This window comes from Mercenaria mercenaria, chromosome 2, assembly GCF_021730395.1.
Source record: "Mercenaria mercenaria strain notata chromosome 2, MADL_Memer_1, whole genome shotgun sequence".
NCBI lineage: Eukaryota > Metazoa > Mollusca > Bivalvia > Venerida > Veneridae > Mercenaria > Mercenaria mercenaria.
Window position 1 is genome coordinate 119005236 of NC_069362.1, and position 14917 is coordinate 119020152.

A 14917-nucleotide genomic window follows, 5' to 3' on the forward strand; every position below is an offset into this window, starting at 1 on the left:
GGGATGCAAGGGATCCCTCCTTAGGGGATTTCTGGAATAAAACCTGTATGATTGGGGCAAGTTCTTTAGATAAAGATTTAAGTATGATGGGTTTTAATTGATCAGGGCCACTAGCCTTAACCTATATGCTTCATGTTTCAGCACAGATACCTGTGTCAAACATCGCCATTTTATGTACATGTTCTCCATTGTAACATGTCTTCATTTTGCACTATTATTAATATATCTATATTTACTTTCAAAGTCATAGATCACAAAGTTAGATGTATGTCAAATGGTCTACTGATGCGTCTAGTGTGGTTTGCTGTGTGTTGTGCGCTTGTCACCTTCCGCTTTCAGCCTCTGTCTCTGGCTAGCCTTTTGGGCAAAAAGGAAGCAGAGTGCGTAAATAAAATCTGAAAAGTAGATCCCTCGGAAGCACCGAAAACAAGGCAAATAGTGAAAATTGCAGACTCGGTTTGATTGAGTCTGTGCATGAGCACTAATGGAAAATGCAACACTGCCCACGCCCCCTAGCGCCGGCTTAAGCAGTGCAGTATTCAATCTTCAAATCTAAATGAGTTGAACTCAATGATCCCGGAGGACCAGAAAATATAACAACACTGAGATGACGTCGGGGCGACTTTTTACGGCCGCCACACAGCACTTAACACCCGCTGTTGTGAAGTAAATTAAATCTGAAAAAAGATCCCTCGGAAGCACCAAAAACAAGGCGAACAGTGAAAATTGCAGTCTCGGTTTGATTGAGTCTGTTCATGAGCAGTAATGGAAAATGCAACACTGCCCACGCCCCCTAGGGCCGGTTTAAGCAGTATTCAATCTTCAAATCTAAATGAGTTGAAATCAATGATCCCGAAGGACCGTAAAAACAAAGACAAATAAGTCTTCCCTGCCAGTACATAGCCTCTCTGTAGACAAGCCCTATGCAGTGCCTTCTCGTGGCGACACATAATAACTGTTATGGATACTGATCACCCTGCTGCCTCAGGCAGAACTGTATAGGACTCGGAGGAGGTCTGCTGCCCCCAGACATGCGGCATGCTAGGCCCACCGGTGTGTGGACATGTCCTGCTGCCCATGAACAGATCCCCTGTGATTCCAGGGTAGGTCTTTTGGCTGGAATCTAAGAGAGAGGAAACCCCGACATAAAACCTACAGAGCTGAAAACAGATGTACCAGGCCAGTTGGCGCTCTCTAACAAACCATGGTACAATGCATTTTTCACCATGACTACACAATCATCTAGATTTAGTTGTGACGGCACTGGTTCTTTGAGATCCTTCCAGGCAGAATCAGTGCCGGGCTCTGAGCCTCGACAGAGTCCACCTCATACTACTGGAGGTAACTCCCATCGCCTTAGAGCTAGGAGACGAGGGACAAAATTTACTGGTCACACGGGAACAAAAAAGAAGCCAATGCAACCTTTCAGGGTTATGCATTGGAATGCAGAAAGACTCCTCAATAAGAAAATGGGCTTAGAGAACATCATTTATAGCCAGAGATTATTACTTTTATCATCTGATGTGGAATTTAACCCAGGACCAACGGCCGAAACTCAACAAATTTTGAATGCTATTTCGTCGTCTAATATGATAATGTCACAACATATCGAACAAGTAAAACATGAAATACTTGCTGTTCGTGCGGATATGGCAGAAGTTAAAAACGAAGTAGCATATATAAAATCCAAAGTTTCTGGAATTGACTCTCAGATGGATACATTGACATATAAAAGTGAAATTGTTGATGGTGACGTAAGAGAACTAGCAGTGAATTTTGAGATGAAACTTGAGCAGATTGATGACATACAGAGACAGATGCACTATCTTGATAAGGAAAATCGTTAGAATAATCTGAGAGTTTTTGGACTTAACGAATCTGATGATGAAACACCAGAATCCTTGAAAACCAAAATTGAAAATGAACTTTTGAAAGTTGCCTATCCAGATGACGATAATATGTTTTCCTCGATCCTATACGCAAGAAGGCTTGGCAGCTTTAACGGTGACCAACCAAGAATGGTATTGATTAAATTTGCAACTTTTGACATTAAAATGAAACTTTTTTCAGTGAGAAATAAATTGCGAGCAAATGAAATAAGAATCTCAAATGACTTGACGAATCACGAAAGGGGAAAACTAAATGAGTTAAAAAGGCAGGGGAAAAAGGGGTATTTCTTAAATGGAAAATTAAACGTTTTGCCTGAAAGACAAGAACACACTGAAATTAAAACCAGGGTATACCGTAAAGCGGGTAGAAGGGTTGAGAGAAACAGCAATACTGTTGAGCTCGACGTTAGCACAGAAAATGTTATGGAAAACGTTTTAAGCGAAAATATAACATCCTATGTTCCATCACCAGATGTTGAATAGGACATCGGCCGAAGTCCAACACATGTGTATAGTAACATAAACATAGTATGTTGGAATATTAATGGTTTAAGTGAAAAATTACATGACTCAAATTTTATTGAATATTTAAAAACATTTGACATAATATGTTTAGTCGAAACTTGGATCTCTGATTTTGAAATCATTCAAAATTTATTATCAGACTACAGCTGCTTTTTTTGTCCAGCTAAACCTTCCAAGAAGGGTGGAAGGAATATGGGTGGGTGCTGGTATACATTAAAACAATGATAGCTAAACATGGGTCTCGAATACTTATGATTGTGACTTTGGTATTGGGTTTTTTTGTTTTGAAAGGTCTTTCTTTTCATTATCACGTGATTTGATATTTGTATGTATTTATTTGCCACCAGAGCATTCTCCATACTATGTTGATAAATCAATGATATGGGTATACAGGGTCTTGAAAACCTGTTAGTTGAAAATCATGACATATTTAATAATTGTGAAATATTAATTTCTGGCTATTTAAATGCACGCATAGGGGATCTTAAAGACACTGTTCCCGTTGAACAAAATATCCCTGAAATGAACGAATACCTTGATATTCTAGATGACAATATGGTTTTACCTACAGAATGCTGTGATAGTAAAATAAATAGATATGGCAGAGAATTAATTTCCCTTTGTAAAGCTTACTCACTATACATATTGAATGGTAGGTTTAACCCTGGTAGTGGCGATTATACCTACATTTGTAATACTGGATGTAGTACTGTTGACTATTTTATAGGTACACGTGAACTGATTGATAAAGTTATTCATATGACAATCGATTCGAAATCGGATAGCGACCACTTGCCTATTTGTCTATCTATCGGTAGATAACGTACAGGACAATGTTGATAATAACGAGGTTAACCAGGCAATAAATGATAAATTTGCCATTAACAACGAAACTGTGATACATTAAAACTGTGTTGTTTTACTATACAAGCATGGATTTTGATACAATGATCTGCAAATAGATGATAATGAATCAGATGTTAATGACATTGTTATTGGTTTTGAAAATGCTTTATATATTGTAGTGATCGTTTTTAAAATACCTACAGTAAGCATACAATTTCTTCCAAAAAAAAGTGGTTGACAATGAATGTTATAATCTCAAACGTAAAAGCAATAAATTATTGAGAAAGTTTCGTCTATCCAGGACTATTGCTGATTTGACTACGTATTCTGACAGTAAAAAACAATATAAGCTTGCATGTAGATTGAAAAAGGAAGATTATAGAAAAAGTTGTCTTAAGAAATTAGAATCATCGGGAAGAGACTCAAATTATTTTGGAGAAATCTTAAATTTAATATTAAGGTTGATAAGCCTGTTCCAAATATTTCGTCAGAGGAATGGTTTCAGCATTTTAAATCGGGATTCGTTACTGAAAATGAGGATGATGAACTGCCTATTCAAGATCAAGATTTTAATTTAGATGAGGTAGAACAAATTTTATGTAACAATGACATTACTGATGAAGAGATCTTAGCAGCAGTAAAAGATATTAATCCAAGAAAACTTTCATCAGGGAATCTATTAGCGGAACATTTTATCTATGGGGTGGATGCGTTATTACCTTTTATTAGAAAGTTTTAACAGATTATATCGATCCGGTGAGTTTCCAGAAAAATGGTCAAAATTTGTTATTGTGTCCCTTTACATAAAAGGGAAATATAAATGAACCGGATAATTATAGAGGTATTGCCCTGATAGAAGTATTCAGTAAATTGTATATTAGGATTTTAACAAAACGAGTAACTTTCTTTGTAAATGCTTTTCATAAAATTACGGAGTCCCAGGCAGGTTTCCGCGCGGGATACTCAACAGTAGATAATGGTTTTGTATTGTACTCGTTGGTAAACAAATATTTGTCTAAGAAAGGTAGAAAACTTTATGTAGCATTTGTAGATTTTAAAAAAGTGTTCGATTCCGTTAATAGGTCAAAGTTATTCTTTGCACTGCGCCAAAGTGGTATAAAGGGGAATCTTTTAAAATCTATTATGAGTATTTATACAACTGTTAAAGCTTGTGTTAGGAACGGCACATGTTTTACAAGTACATTTGATTGTCCAATTGGTTTACGACAGGGGTGTAAGCTCAGTCCTATATTATTTTCAATCTTTATCAATGAATTAGATAATGTAATTCGTAACTGTGGTACACATGGAGTTCAGCTAACACCTGATGATGTAGAAGTATTTCTGTTAATGTTCGCTGATGATGTAGCCCTGTTGTCTGATACAATTCGGGGGTTACAACGTCAGCTGGACGCTTTACATAAATATTGTTTAGAATGAAAACTCTCTGTAAATATTGGGAAAACAAAAATAGTTGCTTTTAAAAATGGTGAAAAATCATCATCAAGAGAAAGTGGTATTACGATGGTAAGCAAATGAAACTGTTAGTGCATTTCATATGTTGGCTTAAATTTTACTTGTAGATTATCATTATATAAAATGGCTGAAGTCTATGGCATTTAAGGCTAAAAAGGTATTAATATCCCTGTTGAATAGTATGTATGAGATGTTACCTATGACTTATAAAACGTTTTTAAAATATTGATACTAAAATAAGTCCAGTTTTGCTGTATGGGGCTGAAATCTGGGGTATGGAAAAAATGGAAATTTATTGAACGGGTACATATATATGCGTGCAAAAGGTTTATGTGTGCGCCTTTAAATTCATGCAATGCCGTAATTGTTGGTGATTGCGCCAGATATCCAATGTATATTAACACTTACAAACGTTGTATAAAGTTTTGGATTAGAATTTTTGAATATGCCAAGTGATAGATATGTAAAAAAATGTATATATTATGCTTAAATACTTTGATAATCTAGGTTACAAAAATTGGGTTACGGAAGTTAGATTAAATCTCTATAGAAATGGATTGGTTATATCGGGAAAGCCAAATTATGGACAATCCAAAGTTTTTTATGATGCAAATGGAAATAGAAATTTAAAGGACCAGTACCTACATATATGGCAAACGGAGTGTTTTTGAAAATAGAAAGCTGACTCTATACAGGGGTTTCAAACCTGTTTTTAAATTCGAACCTTATTTAGATTGTATAGATGTCTTAAAATTCCGAAAAAGTATTGTATCCTTACGAGCATCGTCTCACAAATTAATGATTGAAAAAGGCAGACATATTGGTTTAGCCAAAGAATTACGTTTTTGTATACATTGTAATGGAGTTGTAGAAGATGAATATCACTTATCGATGAAGTGTCCACTGTACGATGGTATTCGCAAAAGATATATTCCGCAAAAATATTATGATAACCCAAGCCTTAATAAATTTTTTTCTGTTGATGTCATTTAGGAATGAAAACACAATGAAGAATTTGGCTGCATTTATCTATCATGCCTTTGAACTAAGAAAAGAAATTGTTACTGTACATGTTACATGACTAGTGTTAAAATATGCTATTTCTATGTACATACTGTGTCATGATGATGTATATGATGTAAGCTATTGATATGTATATATGTTATGTGTATGGGCCGGAGGCCTTAATGCAAAATAAATAAACTGTGAAACATCTTGTTTGGTAAAGACATTCAAGTCTGCTGCATCCAAGAGACACCTTACCGAGGACAAATCCTTCAAGGTTAGAGGCTACCAGTGCTTCCGTTGTGACCGGTTGGGTAGGAGCAAGGGAGGAATCCTAACACTGGTGAGAAACAACATAGCAGCAACACAGATCACGGTGCATATGGATGACTCCGAGTATCAGGTGTTATGCCTAAAACTTAGAGATGTGGAGTTAAATGTTGTCAACCTTTACTCTCCAAATGACAAACCTCTATCCCTTGACACGATCCCAGTGCAGGACTCGAACTTCCTAGTCATTGGCGACTTCAACAGCCACTCACAGAGCTGGGGATATGACCAAACAGACAGACGTGGCAAGAAGATCAAAACTTGTTGCTGATCAACGACCCCGACGACCACGACACTTTCTATTCCAGACGTTGGCACACCACTTCCACTCCTGATAATGGTTTCTACACTGAAGACATCCACAAGAATATTGCAAGTGAAGTAGGCCAACAACTAGGCGGTAGCGATCACCGTCCTGTTTACCTCATCTTGCAGTATAGGACCATACAGGAACCAAGCTTACCTCGTTGGAACTACAAAAAGGCTAACTGGAAAAAATACAGAGAGCTTACAGATGATACCTGCAGACAGATTCGCACTTAAGGCAGGGACATCAACAAAGTCACAAAGGACTTCAATGCTACTCCAGACAGCCAAAAAATGTATTCCTAGAGGTTCCAGGAGAGATTTCAAAATAGAAAAATAAGGAAACTTCACAGGTCGCTCAACACGACAAAAACGAAAATGTTGCAGCCATACTGGAGCAAGGATTTAGAGGGCATTCAGGAGGAGTTGTCAGAAGCCAGGCGAGAGGCTGAAACACAACCGTCACAAACCAACATAAAACTGCAAAAGGCAAGGGCCAAGTTTCTGAGGGCAAAAATCCAGGCCAGAAGAGAGAGCTGAAAAGACAAAAACTGCCTCACTCAATTTAGAAAGAGACAGTACTAAGCCCTGGAAACTCACTCGGCAATTGAATGATGAAGGCGGATGCGAAAGAGGCACTACATCTGTAGAAGAAAATGGTTCTCTGCTGACTCGAAAACAGGCTGCAAATAAGTTTGCTGAAAACTACGAGAAAGTAAGCAACATCACAGTCAACAGAGGACGGCAAAGAGAAGTTAGAAGGGATGAAAGAGAGAGAAGATCCAAAAAGTCCAAGGAAGAAGTGATGGAATCAAGCCTCACACTAAATGAGCTATTTACATCACTGAAGAAACTCAAGGCCAAGAAATCACCAGGACCAGACTACATCACCAATGAGATGCTGACCCATATGGGAAATTTTGCAACGAAAACCCTTCTAGATGTCTTCAACCTGAGCTGCAAGGAGGGAAAACTTCCACAGGTCTGGAGGGAGGCAATCATGGCACCTATCGTAAAACGTGGAAAGGACTGGAAGAAAGTAGCCAGCTATCGCCCTATAAGCCCCACCAGCTCAGTGGGGAAGACCATGGAAAGCATCATAAACCAACGCATGAAGTGGTACTTGGAAGCTAACAATATCTTGGCCCACCAACAGGCTGGCTTCAGGTCATTCCGGTCAACAGAGGATCAAAAAACATACCTTGCACAAGGATTCAAAAATGCCTTTCAGGCAAAAAAGGTTACTCTAGTGACATGGGTAGAGCTTCAGAGAGCATTTGACAAGGTATGGGTGGACGGTCTTCTTGTGAAACTACAGAGGAATGGTGTTGAAGGCACCATGTACAGATGGATAAAGTGCTACCTCTTCAACCCAAGGGCTAGAGTGAACCTTGATGGAACCTCTAGTCATAAGCTTCTGAAGAGACATGGAGTTCCCCAAGGAGGAGTACTCTCTCCTACTCTCTTTCTTCTCTTCATCAACGATTTGGTGACTGATCTTCCAAGAGGAGTCAAAGCTGCTCTCTACGCGGATGATTTGGTGCTTTGGTGCTCAGAGGAATATGCAACAACTGCTAAGTACAGGATGCAAGAAGCTGCAGACAGGCTTACCGCCTGGGCAGAAGAATGGTGTGTCCAGGTCAACACAGAGAAGTCCTGCACAACCCTATTTTTACTGTCACCAAAGCAGACAAATGCTGGCTATATTAGGATTTGTGACACCCCACTTGTAGAAGTGGAGGAGGCAACATATCTAGGAGTAACGTTTGACAGGCGCCTAACATGGAAGGCACATCTAACCAATGCAGAAAGCAAGGCACGAAAAAAGCTTCCCATTCTACGGAAACTTGCTGGTACAAACTGGGGAGCTCACGAAAACATACTCAAGACAGTATACCTTGGGACCATCAGACCCATCCTGGTGTATGGCTCCTCAGCTTGGATAACAGCGGCTAAGATAAATCAGTAGAGGTTAGATAAGGTGCAAAATCAGGCTCTCAGAATCGTCACCGGAGCCCTGAAATCAACACCCATTAAGGTCATGGAAGATGTTACTGCCATCCCTCCACTTGCCAAGAGAAGGGAGTCTAAAACCCTGGTACAAGCCAGCAAATACCAATACCTGCCAGATCATCCCATGAAAGCCAAACTTGAAGGGCTTACAAAAAATCGTTTAAAAAGAGGCAGCTTTGTACACGAAGCCAGAAAGCTCAACAAAACCTTTGCAGAGCATCTTGGACAACCCACTACTCCTTTCACTGTTCAAGATCTACCAGAACCGTGGAAACATGACCAATCCAACCTGACTGTACATACCAATGTTCCTGGTCTTCCCCCTGGTACTTCAGATGAAACGGTCAAGCTATCCTTTACACAGGCCATGATCCAAGAAACATACCCGTCAGAGACATGGACACAGGTGTACACAGACGACTCAGCCTCAGCTGCAATAAAAGACGGGGGAGCTGGCATCTTCATACTGCATACCTCGGGAAGATAGAGATAAATAGTATTCCAACCGGAAGGCACTGTACCAACATTAGAGCAGAGGTTGAGGCCATCAAACAAGCTATTAAACTCATTGAGAAGACTCTTTAGAGAGCTGCCCCAACGTGGTTATCTTCACGGATGCTCTGTCAGTTCTCCAAGCACTGGAAAATTCCAAACAAACATCCCTCTCCAGGGCACTGTTCAGTCTATGAAAATTAAGAGTTGTGTCCCTACAATGAATACCTGCACACTGTGGTGTACCTGGAAATGAGAATGCAGACAGATTAGCCCAGCTTGAAGCTACAGATAACCGGCCACAAAATGCTATTACTCACGAGGAGAAGGTGACAATGATTAAAGCACTGACAAAGCCAAGGCCAACCAAGGATGACTACCACGTACTAGACCGAGGGGAAGAAGTCATCATCTTTAGGCTCCGCACAGGATATAATAGGTTAAATGCCCACATGTACACAAAGCTTAAATTGTCTCCTTTTGCGATGTGCCCTTGTGGCCAGGAACAGCAAACTGCTGAGCACATTCTGCAGAGATGTCCACGTCCGGAAAACCAAAGGAAAAGTGTGTGGACAAACAGCACCCCAATGAAAATCAAAGTGCACAGCAAGATGGAGGACCTGAAGAAGACGGCATCCTTCATTGTTGGATCAGGGGTGATGGTGTAGGCGGTGAACGCCAAGAAGAAGAAGAAGACAAAGTTAGATCTAGCACAATTTATAGTAAAGCTTTATAAATAAACAGGACATAAACTTAAAGAAATGGGGCTAAGTAACTTCAAATTATTAATTATGTCAAATCTTATTTTGTAGGCTACATACCTTTTCTTAATTTCCCAGAGATTTCAACTTTTATGATGATACTACTGTACGGAATATGGATACCGGGTCCCAATCCCGGGATTTAGTCTACTCCAACAAGTTATCTCCCTTATACAAGTGCGCGGATTTCGAACAGTTGATAAATTAAAATTAAACAATTGACCGTAATTTTTATAACAACCACATTATCCGAATAGTTGGCCGAATAGAGATTACTGAACACACGCAAAAATGAGTGTTGACAGTCCAGAAAACGAGTGGGAGCTGAGCAAAGAAAATGTCCAGCCGCTCAGACAAGGCCGAAAAATTTCGAGTTTGAATGCTGGATTGAAAGTTAATTCAGGCGATCAAATATCGAGGATAAAGGAAGAAAAACAGTAAGAGATTTAAGACTTTAGTGCAGTTATTGTTAAAAATTATATTATTACCAACTGGCAAAGTAGGATGAGTCCATACAATTTGCAGGACATCTGCACTTCAGAGACTTCCCCTGGATAATCTGAGAGACATTCTCTCGAACTAAACATTGTCTCTTGTTCAAAAGACAAAATGTCTTTCGATCAAAAGACACAAATTAGCTTATGCGACGTGGTTAGTGTCCGCCTACAGTTCATGAGGTCCGGGGTTCGAGCCCCATTAGGGACTTTGGTATTTTCTCTCTATCTATCTATCTTCCATAACTGTCGAACCCCTTGCGGGGACATAGACATTTTGCGCATCAAAATCATAAAGAGAAATAATAAAGTGATAAAAATTTAGAGTGGAAGAAACTAAAAAAACAACTTTGGTGAAATAAAAAGTTAAAACTTGAGTTTGCAGGATAACTAGGGTGAGACATGTTCAAGGCTGCAAACTGCGGCACTGAACTGCTCTAGGGTAGGGAGGTGGGCAACACTGCGGGGAAGTTGGTTCCAATGGTACACTGTTCTCCGAAAATAAGAAAACTTGTAATATTCAGTGGTTGCAGTTATTAACCTATAACTTAGGGAATGACCATAGCGGACACATCGGGTCATTGGGGTCAGTTAATCTATGATTGGGATAGCAACCAGATCATGATGAATCTTACAGAAGAGTGATAACCTAGAATCTATACGCCTTAAATCCAGTCAACGATGGTTTAGGGAGTGTAGCATCTGTTACACTAGAAGTACGGCCGTAGTCAGTCTCGCCCAGGGGTTTACTTTATATCTTTGAAGGAAGTGCAGGGTTCCCGCTGTCGGTCGCCAATGGCGCCAAATGCGACAAAATGTAAATTCTGGCGCTAAAAATCTCCAATTGGCGAATTTCATTGGCGCCTACAAGATAATCGTCGATCTGATCTTCTGATCTTTCTCAATGACGCAATAACGGATAATCCGACATTTAACACTACACGAAGACATTACACAACGTGTCAATATCGATTTACACCTCGGGGCATAATTTAAAACTTCGTCGAGTCACTAGAGCGTTCCTCCACGCAAGAACGATTATCAGTCAATCTGATTCGCCATATTTAGCCCCGCCTGCATACACGAAAGCAAATGAAACCAAATATTAGCTGCGCGCTTCCTCTAATGCACCACCTTTTTTATGATGCAAAAAACGCGAGATAAAACAGATTATTTTAATGACAATCCGATTCGCCAAAGTAATTGAGACCAAGAAAATGCCGGAAATAATGACACGTCAAAGCGCGATCAAAAGATACACATATTCTCCAATCGTAAATAGATAAATTTTGCACAAGCGTTGTTAAATAAATCTACGCGTTCGTAAATTTCATTCGCGGTCGTATAATTTCAATCGGAGAATTTTTGAGATACAAATGAACTAAAGCAGTTCTTTTGGTTCTTTTACATGCCCAACGTAAAGCATTGATACACAGGGGATAATTCTAAAAAGCTCATCCCCAGCGCTTCGAAACAAAGTGCTAATAATACCTGTAGGTGGTATTTTCGCTATACAGTAGTATGTATGAAACGAAATAGAAATTTAGTTATATATATAATGAAACTTAAGCATTTTAAAAAAGCTTTTCAAAAGTTATAAAATAATATAAAACAACACTGTTTTTGATAAATGACCTAAATTAATTTTGAAATAAAAAGTTAAAAGAATAAAGAGATAAATATTCATGTTTTAAAAACATCTATTTAGTGAAAATGACCCTTAAAGGGAGATAATTAAAAATGGCAAACTATATAAAGGGATAATTTTATAGATTGAGCAATTACTTTTGTTTAGAAAATGTTCTTGAAAATGGTTGAGAAGATTAAAAACTTTTTTTGATTCAGTGTGATATTAGGATAAATATTCATGTTTTAAAAACATCTATTTAGTGAAAATGACCCTTAAAGGGAGATAATTAAAAATGGCAAACTATATAAAAGGGTAATTTTATAGATTGAGCAATTACTTTTGTAAAGAAAATGTTCTTGAAAATGGTTGAGAAGATTAAAAACTATTTTTGATTTAATGTGATATTAGGATAGACTGGTTCAAGAGCAAATTGCATGGTTACTGTAAAGAATCAAATGAAAAAGAGATTGAAAAAGAAAATGGTATGTCGCCCATCACAGACTATTGGCTCCAACTTGAGAGCCACTGGCGCAAACTTTTCCTGATTGGCGAATTTGTTGGCGCAAAGTGAAATTGACCCAGAGGAAACCCTGGAAGTGTCTATCCGCATGACCGTCATGCCAATTATTTTTCTTATCCGCATGACGGTCGTGCCGATTAGTGTTCTTATTCTCGATATCGATATTAATATATATGTCATTATGGATAAAATCCCGTTTTCCGGTATTAACCACTAATAAACGGCCGTTCCCGGTTTTACGGTGAGGGGGTATCGACCATTACACTAAGTTTTAAACAAAGAAAATGAATAAAAAAAGTATTGCAGATTATCATTAAACATTGTTGTAATTAAGATGTACTATCATGTAGCAAAAATATCCTCAAATTTTACTTTATTTTTGAAATTTTATCTTTTATTCTACACTGCAGCTTCCGTGGCTCGATACCGAAGGTGTGAAATTATTTGCATTTTTCAATGTAAACAGATTATTTTTGAAAAAAAAATGTTGCCGAGGTCGTAGAATAGTATTTCCATTGTGAGAAAGTAAGAACTTTCCTAAATCCTTATCTTCTGGCAAAAATAATCGCTAATATTGTACATGGTCTTTATATCGGTTAATCTCGCCAGCCCCCCTGACCCTATGTACGGATGTACCGGAAAACGGGATTTATCCTTAATGTCGATATGGTCAATCTGCATGACGGCCGTGGCGATTAGTATTTTTATCCGCACGACGGGTGTTTCGGTAGCATTTCTATTTTTGGCATAAGGTATATCTTAGTTAAAAATACAAGCTGTAAAAGCATCATGTTCATTGTTTGAGATATCAAATAAATAAACTTTGATTGGATATTAAAACAACCATTATTAGTAAAATTAATTGAATAATTCACCCTTTGCAAATAAATCAAAAGAATGCAAAGAACACATATTCTTGCATAATTAATAATAGTTAGTTAGCATAACTTCATGCCGTTATTTTATTTTTTTGAGACTTTTCGGAAATTACAGTCTAACCTGTCTTAAGCAGCCAGCCAAGGGAAGCAGACAATTTGGCCGCTTAAACCAGGTGACCGCTGATCGGAGGTGCAGCCAGTATATGTATTTTTCAGACTTCTGACCAGTTTAGCTTTTAGGCCCATTTCTTTTTCGGTTTTCCTTTATTATTTTACCAGGAAACATTGATGTACATTTGCCATCGCAATACGAATTGTCTTTTTTGCAATCTAAAACTCCGGCGTGTTCTGTTTTTACAACAAAAATTGTTAGGCTACGCCGCTACAGACAATTTTCCAACTTCAAAACAAGTTTGTTTACAATTTTCGCCATTTTGGTAAGGGAAGCTACTCTCTGCGCTTACTGTCTACGCTAGAATCTAAGAATCCCGTTACGTTCTGTAAAAGATCGAGTGGTTTATATTTCTTTCAAACACAATAAATTTCATATAAATTTAATAGTATTTTGATGACGGAAATATAAAAAAATCACAAATATTATGCTACTTATTAGATATCGTGTATTATCTTTAACCGAGATCAAACAGTGAACAACAAAACTGACATGAGGTGACACGCTAATTGCCGATAATTATTGGCCATTTGATCGTAACAAAAAGGGGATCACACCTTTGGTTATCAGTTTTAATTGAGAAGCTCATGTCATTTTGTCGTTCTTGTGGTGAAGTCACGCGAAACTTAGCAATCACGTGTTTCTCAAAAATCGGATATCTTTGGCGATTATCACCTAAAAATAACTGGTTTTGAAAGAAACATGGCCGCTGAAAGGGGTCAAATATGGCGGTCGGGAGGCAATTTCGGTGGCCGGTGGCCGCTGGCCGCGGACGGGAGGTGGACGCTGAATAAAGTTATAAAATAGAGGAAAATGGGTCGGGGGGCGTCATAAAATGACCGCTGATCGGAGGTGACCATTAGTACAGGTTAGACTGTATTTATGTGACGAAAAATGAATACAAATAAGGGGGTTATGTCTTTCGAGTGTTAGTAAGTTGATTTCTGACATCACTGACCATGTTTAAAGCATAAAAAGTGCAGTTTTGCAACTTTTTGTTAACAAGTTGAAAAAAAAATCTCCAAGGAAAAAAGGGTAAACTTCAGAAAAGATTAACTAAATTTCACATATGTATACATATTTCTGATCTCTGTGTGGTGGGGGCTTTTGTCTCACTCTGTCCCTCTGGTCGAATCGCTCTGTGTCTGTACTAGTACAGGATGAATTTCGCGCCCTGTGTGGCTGCATTTGAACTCTGTAAAGCGCCTTTGAACGTGAAATTGATCATGAAAAGGGCGCTATATAAATCTGGTATAATAATATAATATATTTTTAGTTGTATCTGTAACAAAAATAATCAACATGACTTTCCAGTCATGTCAGCAGATCGTCGTGCGAATAACGAAAATAATCGGCACAACTGTTGTGCGGATAAGGAAAATTATCGGCACAACCGTCGTGCGGATAGCCTCAGCCATCTTTAAAACTGGGAGATGATTTCAAATATTTGCTCTTGTATTTTTCTCATCGTTTTAAATACATTGTAAGTGATAGGAAACAAGTAGAATCTATTTCCCAAGAAAAATACGATTGCAGATTGGATAAATAAATAGCAATTTCAAGGGGGGGGGGGGTGAGTT

General features: G+C 38.4%; 1 protein-coding gene across 3 annotated transcripts in view; it reads left to right on the forward strand.

The window, feature by feature from the left end:
• The first annotated feature begins 9838 nt into the window (after positions 1-9838).
• LOC123565034 (mitotic checkpoint serine/threonine-protein kinase BUB1-like) overlaps positions 9839-14917 on the forward strand; it is a 71518-nt gene continuing 66439 nt past the window's right edge. For 2 of the 3 annotated variants that reach the window (XR_006689082.2, XM_045359022.2), the window contains exon 1: positions 9839-10080. Coding sequence is in view for 2 of the 3 variants with exons in the window: in XM_045359022.2 (XP_045214957.2) it covers positions 9935-10080 (146 nt within the window). In the remaining variant the exon portion in view is untranslated. The remainder of the gene's footprint in view (positions 10081-14917) is intronic. The other variant, XM_045359023.2, reaches the window with a different exon arrangement.